Consider the following 11,088-nt stretch of genomic DNA (forward strand, 5'->3'; position numbering starts at 1 on the left):
TCCAAGATAACGCACTCAAAAGAAATCTTTTGACTCTTAACAAATACTTGATAACCTAAGGTAAAATTAAACTAGTACAACATTATCGTTACTAATGATACAATGCGGGTATAACCGGTTTAAGGCCTAGCCTAAACTCTCACTTCGCCAAGAATAAGTCACAAAACATACACTTACGTCTGTATATACATTATTCTCTATTTAGGAAGTTGGTATGTTGCTTATTTCGTCAATTAAGCCTACGTGTATGAAAAAGGCTAGATAACTAGGACAGAATGGCAAATATTTGTTGTCATGTCTGTTTATTTGTTACTGTAAACAAAATACGATACACAATGTAATGTGTAACAAGGGAAAAATTAAACTTGTATTGATCAGTTAGATAATAAAATGGATCACGTATGGCTGTTTGTGATCCTGAGGAAATACCGTTGTATTTTAATTGGCTTTAAAATGTATTGACGCGTTTGACAAATTTATATTTAAGAACGCAACGGGATTTGTATCGATGAAATAAGCCTAAATAAGACATATGACTGAATAGAGGACTGCCTGTGTCAGCGGATGAGTGGTTTGAGCTTATTTGTTTCAATAACAATGCTTTTGACAATAACTCTAAACTTATTTAACAATGAATTTAATGTCGGCTATATGCGTATATTTACAACATCCGCATTTAATGTACAAAACTATTCGAATCATGTAACGTGATGTTCGTTTGGTAAATCGAACAAGAACAAATATTTTATTTCACTTAAGCATATAACAGCTCATCGTGATGATTCAGAATAATACATGCATGCGTGAAAATTGTTCGAAATCAATATATAAATAATCAAAGCACAGATAACTAATAACAGATTTGTATTATACAATACAAGTTTACCAAAACGTTAACTAATTATCCGATAGGTGAAAACAAGTATGTGTGAGAGTGTTTTGTGTTAATATAAACACTGCTCTTATTTTGACATATAAATAAGATGTGTACCGAAAACAGTGGTAACAGGCAACACAACATATGCATTCAGTTCATTATAGAATATACACAAATGAAAAAATAGACGTTGAGTCAGGTAAAAATAAAATTATCTCTTTTTTTAAAGCATATTAAATAGTAAATAGCTAACTTCCTAAGCGCTTCTTTATTATTACTATTCAAAAGTGTCAAAAATTTGTGCATACTTGGTCTAACTGAGAAGTATGATGATATATATTTGGTTCTTTCATCTAAATAAAAATCAATGGTCAATTGTGAGTGAGATTTTCAAATGCATACCTTTTCATATGAAAGCAAGTGAACAAGTGACATATGATTCGCGTATGCTCAGCTTGCAAAAGACGCAAAGAAGCGATGGGTGGTGAACATTTGCAACGTCGTGGATATAAATGTATGATAACTTAATTATTCGGGTTTAAGCGTGATTTTGATGTTAATATGGTAAATATAATTGATGTTCGTTGACTTTGATTGGAATGAGGTTATGTGTGTAGTGTGCATTTTAGAAAAACGATTTCCATTACAATTTGCGTGTTTGAAGCTATATTTGGTCTAAATTTATCAAAGAAGAAATATTTGCACACACTTAAACGTTTGATTGCTACACATAACTACGTTATTTATTTAACATTTAAAGTCGTTTTAATTACATCAGTTGTATGTTTAAGTCGATGTATGCACCAGTATATTGCATAATAACAGAAACCGTTTTAGCTGACTAACCAAGTATTTGTTCTGTACTATTATCAAATTTAAGTGACATATGATGTAGTCAAGTGTATACATCTGGATAACTCTTATCCAGCGGATAATTTTTGATTATCTTCAAAAAAGATATCATATAACTGAAGATAACCACAACTTATCTGCTAGATAAAAGTTATCCATATTTATAAAATTGGCCGAGATATTTGTGTCGTTTTCGTTTCTGTCCAAGTGAGACAAAGTTCAATTTAGTGTATTTGTCACGATTATTAACAAATTATTGCAGGTCGGATTAACACTATAAATATATCGAATGAAACAAGCAATAAATAATCACAAATACATTTTGTGATTTGAGTGCATGCTATCAGTAGTTATTTTTACACGAAAACAAGAAACAAAACAATTACAATATTGAAAGTGTACGCAAATCCGTACATACTGCTTGAAACTTATTTATTTCATAAAATGAAGTGTATATTAAACGACCTACTTCATACATTCAATTGTTTATGTATGCGATCCACCATGTAAGACTACAGATACGTACACGTCTATTAAATCTGAACTATAAACTAAACTTTAAGAAAGCAAGACATCTTCATCTTACATAAAACACAATATTTACATACATATCGGTTCAAAGGTGTAGAAAGTGGATGTGAGAGATAAAAATAACTTCTTAACAGAAATTTGATAACTGGCCAGGTGGATTATCGGTAAAGTATCGTATTACAGAACAAATATTTACTGCCCACAAATTGTATTGCCCAGCTGCAGCTGATGTTGATCTCTGTTTATATTAAAATACGAACCCATCTACATGTACACACAAATATTTTTTTTTATATCATCAGTATCTTTGTTGTGATGTGCATAGTGTAAATAAACCGTATTTCGTCCTCCTGTTTTAAAATGCCTGCCTAAGCCTACGTATGAATAGATATAGTATTGGGTAGGAATTGAATACTATGCCCTTGTGTTTTTGTTCGGGAAATCCCCATATCGACTTATAATTGATAATCGCAATAACATGAGTGGTTGTAAGCGGTTGTTTGTATTCGGCAGTGACAATGTGGGTATTCATCAATAAATGTTTTCGGGGATTACCACTGACTTGTTTATCAATAGACTAATTATTAGTTGTTTGTTAATATAAATCATTATGTTTGTCTATGCGTATTTTATCTCAGATGATAATTAGGTTTGTTTACTTCATGTCATTAGTGCTTATCAGGCCTTGTGCAGATAGTATGCATGTTATAAAAAATGTTGAGAACTGCGATATGTTACTGGTTTGTAAATGGATTTTTGTGAATTATACCATTGAATAAATACAATGCAATCTGATTTTTAAAGCATCGATTATACCCGAGATTTTTGAGTTCACCATGCCTCAGAAATTTATAATTCTGATCCTGTGGTTTGTTTCTCACGATATGTTAGTAAATCGTTAATTCAATTAGAATGCATTCCTTGTTGTTGCTGCTTAATTTGCAATTCAATGTACGCTTAATGTTTTGATAGTTAATCCAAGTCATTTTTGTAGCTGATCGGTTAACTGCATTTGTAAATATACATTTCCCCAAATGTTTTAATCAATAATCTAAACAATCTAGATATTAAACCCAGTATTGCTTTTCAACTTTTTGAAACATTCGTTGCTGCAACCTTCAATTACGGTTGCGAGATATGGGGATTTGACAAGTTTATCGATTAAGAACGTATACATCTAAAATTGTGTAAAAGGCTCCAATGTATCACATCATCTAACAGCAGCATTTGAATATATGGGGAACTAGAAAAATAGCCACTTATCCCTCCATTAACACACACCTTCGTATTATAAAGTAGTGGTGTCAAATAATCAAAGCAAATAACACAATAATATCAAAATTTCATGAACGTTTACAAAGTATGAAATATAGTAAACGTAATATATATTTGTTTAAACAATCTTGTTACAATTTAATTAACAATAGCAACTCATCAATTACATGCAACTTATATAAATTCACCTTTGAATTTGAACGTTATCTTGATTATTGTAAACAAATGCGAATATATATCATGTATTTTTAACTTACGATTATTGTCTCTCAAATAAGCTATTGAAACAGGTAGACATAACAGTATAGAAAGATCTTAGCACGTATGGAAACAATGCCATATCAGAGATTTTGTAGACGAGTACCATGTTATCATGTTATTCCATTATATCAGTCCGTCTTGTATAACCGTACTATGTTTATAGTTTTCATTCTCCAACTTGTCTGTACAAGTGCTAATTACATTTATTTAGATAATCATCTGTAGATGTTTGTCTGGACAACTCAAATACTTATTTGTAAAAAAATATGTGTTCAATTCAATATTATAATATACATGTTGTACAATTTAATATTGAAATACTTTATGTAGAGCATTAACGCGTTTTCAAATTTAACTAATCCTGGACAAAGTTGTTTACTTATTAACTTGTCTTCATCTTATAGTGATTTTTTATATCAACTCGTCTTGTGTAACGTTTTAATAAATTTACTATGTTTATGGTTTTCATCCTCCAATGTGTATGTATAGGTGAATAGTTGAATTCATGGTATTTATCATCTGTTTAGAAATAAAACCCCTCTGCTCTTACAATTGTATCTCATTAAATACGTTCCATTTAAGCCAAGGAAATTAAACATCCAATTATTACCTGGTTTAATTTGAAAGCACACATTACATATAATACATATAACTTTGACCCTTTGTTACTTAACGAGATCTCATCAACGCGAGTTGAATCGCAATAAGTGTTTGTTCTAGAACCATGATATTGGTATAAATATAAACTTGTCTAAATCTGTAAATAGTAGGTTTCTGTTTTAGGTCCATATACTTTTTATATTGAAAAGTATTATTGTAAGTCATGCGTCCTCATTTTATTTTGATTTGTAAAGAGCAAACATGATAGTTTGTTAAATTGAAGGATCTAAAGCAAATAATGAAACGTATAATCGGGGCTATTATGAAGTATGTTATTACAATCCGTTAATGATTTAACTATTTAAGTAGTCTAGCTTAATTGGCTGGCACTAATAACATGATTATACTTAAACAATGTATTCTCGCATTGTATTTCTTCAAAACAAATCTAATAATTACATGAGCATTCACGGTTATTCAACTCTTTCTTACTGGATTCACGATTACTTTTAACGTAATTATTCCTTACAATAGAGAACTGTTTGCAGCATATGCACTCACCGTACGCATGACATAATAATGATAATTTCATATATTGAAATTGCACATTTGCAATCTCTTTATTTTAAAACGGATATTGGTAACAATAAAAAATGGTGTATATGCAACTTGAACCGCTATTTTGCGATAACAAATGACACATGCGCTCTAAAAAATAGCAAGTTCAAAGGCGAGGGTCATCAATGTGTGGAAACATATAAAGTACCCATCAACAATATATAACCCTTAACAACAACGACATGACTCAACAAAACCGTTTTATTATGTAAAATGACAAGCATTCACGAGTTTTATAACTTTGTATTTTGTTAAGAAAAAGCAATGCACAAACGTCCGATTTCTTCATAATCCTAGTATACTGCAGTACAAGTCGTGTGTATGGAACGATGTATTAACATTAAATAAAATTAAAATACGTACAAAAGGGAATTATTGCGAGAAATATGCTAATTGTAATTGTGTACTTGTTTCACCCCTAAATGAGACCTAGGCAAATACTTTCATTATAGGGATTACCTTTCATAAGGTTTGATTTGGGCAAAAACGAAGTCTGCACAAATATCAAAACAGAAACATAGTTGCACTTATTGTAGCATAGAAATAGTTCATAACAGTAAATAATACAAAATCAAGCTAATCCTTTAATAACATACAACACTCCTGCATATGTTCAACGAAATAAAATATAAGTCAGTATAAACACAGGTGCGCATCACAAATACGTATAAATTGATGTAGGTAATGCACACGAAGACGATTCCTATTCTACTATGAACATACAACATACAACAGTTTTGACTTTAAGACATCAAATGTTTCCAAGTTGTTATCCAGCAAGCTAAAGACATTGTACGGTTCTTTGACAAGCGCATGCAATCCTTCCATATCAGTGTCGTATCCAGGACCGATTGCAAATATGTCGATATTAGACTCGCCTAGTTCGTCATGTAGTTCTAACTTGACCAGGGCCTTGTCAACGAATCTGCCAGACGAAAACACAATTAATATCTTTCGCGAATTATTGCGGTTATCGCTGTTTTGATCTGAAATGGGTATAATTTGAATCATACCCGATGAGATATTTATCGCCAATGCCTTGTCGCACTCATTTATATAGCAGAGTGATTGCTGCTGACGAATGCTTTGAATCGACATAAGCAACGAGTCGAGATCAGTGGCATTATGAATTGAAGTATGTCTATATCCTAAGTCACCTATTGTTGTAATGTTTACCGTTTGCCCGTTCACTTGCCCATAGGCAGGTAAATAGTGTGCGATATACGTCAGTCCATTCAAAGCCGCACTGAGCTCCTGTTGGGTCATCGCTGATTCAGATACGTCATCGATGATAACAAATATGTCTGTCATATGGCTCACTCCACATTTCTCACATGTCGCGTCTATAAGGCGACCTATCAGCCCATTGAGCGCATCGAAATTCTCTACCGAATACACGTAGGACAAACTGTTTGCGTCGGAAGGAGACGCACTAGTCTGTAGTTCGGAATGCAAAACCTCACGGCCGATACCTAAAATACAAATTTCAATATTAAACAATATTTCAAAAGCATGAGCCTTGACGGATGTATGAATTTCGTATCAATGTCTTGTTCCGTTAAAAAGATCGCATCTTGCATATGAATACATTTGCTTAAATTATGGAGACATTTGTTTAATCCACAAACGTATCCGGAAACCGACCCTGGCTAAAGGGAACTTCCGTAATAAGTAAAATGAATACAAAAATAAAGTCTGAGATTTTACGATTATGTTTAATAAAAAGATGCATTTGAAAAAATGAGTATCTGATGTTCATTTACCTATTGCGACAACAGTTGCCTCTCTTCGCAATCGACCAGCTGCTCCCTTAGTCGCTTGTATGTTCGTCGACATTGCATCCGTTAGTACAAATACGAATTTTACAATTGTGAGACCGTGTAGGCGATATCCCCTTGTTGAGAGCAAAGAAAGGGCCATTTCGAGACCTTTTCCTGTGAACGTTGCGCCTGGTGGAAATGAGATATTCTTCACTTTTGTTTAAAATAAATATTGAATAATATTTGTGTTCATTAGAAATTGGAATTATTGGTTTACATGGTTTGATTAAAATATCCACAAACATTGTGTCGCATGTAAGAGCTATATTCTTTCCAAATCGTCTATAAGTTTACCTAAATATATTTTACCAATGTTGTTTAATAAAATAAACAGATTTGAAAAAGGCATTTGAATAATCATTACATTTCTATCATCAAATTATAAAAACGGTTTATAGTAAGTTCACAAAATAGACTTGCTTTAATGGCATCTTTGCTCAAACTGTCGAACTCAAGTTCGATAACAGCATTCGTCGAAAACGTCACGACTGAAAATTGAAATTCTGTATCACTGACGTTGACTGCATTGACAAATCTTGCCACAAAGTCCAGTTGTTTGTTGAACTGCTCCTCTGTTTGGCTCAAAGAAGAATCGAGGACGAAGACGACATCGGCTGGAACTGCCTCGCATCGGCTGATACCTAAAATAGAATCATACAGAATTGGTTGTGTATGTGGCTGTCTATCCTTTGTTTGCACTTGTCTCATTATATATTTTACGAATTTAAAAGCATACAATAAGGCATTCGTAAAAAACGGTTTTGTAAAACCACTACAGTGATTAAATTCGATCTTACATCAATATAAACAATCTGCTCTAGAAATAAAACGACCAGACAGAATTTCATATAATATCAAGTTTCTACCGCTTCAATTGACGTCAACAGATATAGTGAAATTTTGCTTTATCGCAATTCCTAGAAACGTACAGAAAATAACGTCGAGACGTGACGCTGACATCAGCAGGTTACTCGCCTAATGTATTCAACGTTTAACATTTAAACATTACTTGGAGTGATTTTGTTTCAAATATATGACTGAATTGCGTGCTTTAAGTTGAAAAATAACGGTTGTTATAGATACAGTTAAATCGTTAGGGAGTCGAATCAAAGCAACTCAAATGTTAATTGTAATCAGATAAACCTTAAATTGCTTCTGCCTCTTATATCGAACTCAAGTATTGAACGCATGACCTTAATAGGTCTATTGATCTACAATGTTTATCACAATGTCCACGCTATAGTATAATGAATTTCAAAGTTCATCGATGTACGCTGCCTGCTTGTTTTGAAACAAACACTCTCAATAAAACAATCACACTACCTTCACAAGCTTCAGCTTGTCGTTTGTACGTTAGATAGTTACAGTAAATGCTGATCTTTCATTCATCGATAAATGTTATAACTGTAAGTACTCTTATGGAATACTTCAAATAGACTCCCTCATCCTAGATACAACCAAGATGTGTGCTGTTGTGGACTTGTGTCGAATGAAAAGCCGCATATTGACAGACTATTTTAAATCAGTCGAACCATATATTAAAGAGGACAACAGTCTGAGAACCGAATGACAACTAATGGAATATCTATCTCATTTTCAATCTGTCTTTAAGTGTGAACTATTAATGATTGAAAACAATGCTGACTGAACGTGTTTATAATTAAAAAACACACACACCGATTAGGGCGAACTCAAATTGCGTGTTCTGCTTAGAATCGAGTACACATGCTGAATGATACTTGAAATTGAGCAGGCGATTGTAAGTTTAACATCGTTCTGGACTAACGAGAGTTATATAAATTTGAAATAAAATATATTTATAACATTTCAAGTCTGTTTTAATATAAGACTTTATGAAAAGAAGTCAAAGTGTGTTAGGTGTTTAAAAAAAGTAAAAGCTGCGTTTGAAATGTGAAAGTAAGGCCACATAATGACCGCAACAAGAAGTTACAAAAGAAGTGATACAAGTGTTGAAGCGTTGTCACTCGACACAAATTGCATGCTTTAGTTGTAATTATTTATATTTTCATTTTACATTCAGTGTGTATAACTGTTTAAAAAGGTTATGCACATCTGAAACACATTGACAAATTACACACATCATGAAGAAATGATAAAGAAACCAATCAAATTACAAATAGTGTTCGCATTCCAAGAAGTAGCCGATGCGGAAATTATACCAACTATCTAATTACTAATTTTTAAAACAAACAACGTGTTACTGGTAACTGTTGTCATGGCTTGTTGTTTGTCTCTGTACTGTGTGTGTACACATCTTTATTTTCGACCGGATAATGTATATAATAACGCGTAACGACCCGTTTTAAATTTACAAACAAAATTGTATGATGAACACTATAGTACGTTTTGACCTCTTAATAACGCGGTAAGTTTCCGTAACACGTTCTTTTTTAGATCCAAAATACTCACGATTTTCGCAATGCATCAGGTTATATCTCACTAGACACAAACATCCCGTTTTATTCCAATTCCCTCCATTGTAACATTTGTGACAGTCTTCGAATTCCCAGCAATATGTGTTATCGTTGAAAATGACAGACCGAATTCTTTCCTGAACAACGCTATCTGATCCAAAGTTAAAACAATCAGACCACGTAGACCACTGTCCATGTTGCGGCTCTCTATTCAGCAGGTATTGGCAGTCATTGAAATTATGGTAATTATGATGGTAACAAATGTAATCGTTACAATTATGTGCCGACGAAGTGGAAGGTATAGTTATTAACAATATTATCCAAAAATATAATGCTGTGTCGCATTTTTCCGTTTTAGCTGTCCGATTGCGTTGGAATTTCATATCAAGTAAACGTACAGTTTATGCTTCACACAGCAAAATGTAATCTTATCTTTGTGATAAGATGGTTTAAATGCGCTACTTTACAGGGAATACTTATCTGCTGATTAATTTTATTCTCTATGTTGAAAGAGTGGGTATAAACTTTGTGTGGGTCGAGTGATTTGATAACTAGTCCCTCTGGATCATATAATTTAATGTGTGTGAACTAATTTTCAAGATAAGTGTATGAGTCATTATTCGGAAACTCAAGAGCAGAACATGTTTTCTTCGCTGCACGTTACGTCGACAATCGAATATAAACAATTATTGATCATTGATTTTTTCACAGCGTATGTACACGAGCAAAATGACAGGGAAGATACGGCTTATACAGGTTTTTAACGTTTGAAGCTGCCCGAAAATGGGTTCAAGCCTGTTGGCTTCAACGGCTCACTTTATGGGCTTTTGATGACGATTGTAACGGAAAATGTGGGCGTTGTGATATACTATAATACTAATGTATATTTACTGTAAACGGCGAAATACATGTGTAGTTCGTTGTACGACCGTTTTAAAATTAGTGTTTAATTCCACATAATCACTTGCACATAACGTTATGATTTCAATAAGAAAGAAAAATGCCAGTATTGTTCTTTCTTATATGCTTTTGTGTTTATTATAGCGGAGAAACAATTAACATATTATCGGAGGACCATGAGTCAAACATTTTATTTTGAACTGGTTTTATTTTTAAACTGAGTCGGACGGGAAAATATATATATACATACAAATACAACTTTTTACCATTCGGCCAAATAGAAAAGAAGACAAATTGTAATATTCACTGTTTTACTTCACCGAACATTAATGTGTTTAGTTGTAATGTAAGGTTATATTCTTTAGGACATGAAGTTTGAGAAAATTTGATATGATTGTTTCATATATGTAAAATTAAAAGTTAAACAATATATATTAAGCATAGTTTAGTTCTATATTGTGATTAAAAAAAATTGTGCTTAGACAAAGATAAAAAATTCGTCACAAAAAAGAAGTGTATTTTCTACTTAAAACAAGTTTTTAGTTACTATCAGGCATGCACAAATGACATTTCTTAAGACAAAAATGATTAAGCCTAGGTATTTAAGTGTATATTTAATGCTTGTATAGCAACGTTTTAAAAACTGTGTAACATACTAACCGATTGGCTTATTCTGAAATGAACTCTATAGGTTAGAGTAAAATGTGATTGAGTTTTTAATTACTTTTAATGCCAGCAACATTCCTTTAGAAAATTTGTTATAACTACCATAATCAACAGAATGTACATATGGATCTGATAATAAGCAGATAATATGATATATACATAAATCCATGTAAGCTACGGCCTTATCTTCGTCACACAACTTCCGCGTACATGTTTTACAGTACTGATAAGATCTGTTCGCTGAAGTGCACTT

At 32.6% G+C, this 11,088-nt stretch overlaps 1 protein-coding gene across 2 annotated transcripts; it reads right to left on the bottom strand.

The window, feature by feature from the left end:
- Positions 1 to 5,270: 5,270 nt before the first annotated feature.
- LOC127835146 (uncharacterized) lies at positions 5,271 to 9,652 on the bottom strand. Of its 2 annotated transcripts, XM_052361450.1 has the most exons (4): positions 9,265 to 9,652; positions 7,255 to 7,475; positions 6,778 to 6,963; positions 5,271 to 6,486 (listed from the first exon to the last, which is right to left on the bottom strand). In XM_052361450.1, the coding sequence occupies exons 3-4, from the start codon at positions 6,932 to 6,934 to the stop codon at positions 5,726 to 5,728; spliced, it is 918 nt and encodes a 305-aa protein (XP_052217410.1). In that variant the 5' UTR covers positions 6,935 to 6,963; positions 7,255 to 7,475; positions 9,265 to 9,652; the 3' UTR covers positions 5,271 to 5,725. The 2 variants fall into 2 exon arrangements, with proteins under 2 accessions (XP_052217410.1, XP_052217409.1); XM_052361449.1 differs by having other exon boundaries at positions 6,778 to 7,475.
- Between the last annotated feature and the right edge of the window lie 1,436 nt (positions 9,653 to 11,088).

The sequence above is a fragment of the Dreissena polymorpha genome, chromosome 6, assembly GCF_020536995.1.
Source record: "Dreissena polymorpha isolate Duluth1 chromosome 6, UMN_Dpol_1.0, whole genome shotgun sequence".
Classification (NCBI taxonomy): domain Eukaryota; kingdom Metazoa; phylum Mollusca; class Bivalvia; order Myida; family Dreissenidae; genus Dreissena; species Dreissena polymorpha.

Bases quoted from the DNA above. Each gene is read 5' to 3' on its own strand.
- LOC127835146 (XM_052361450.1), bottom strand. From the start codon at position 6,934: ATGGCCCTTTCTTTGCTCTCAACAAGGGGATATCGCCTACACGGTCTC. The intron at 6,487-6,777 runs GTAAATGAACAT...TTTGTATTTTAG, and splicing joins GGCAACTGTTGTCGCAATAG to GTATCGGCCGTGAGGTTTTG.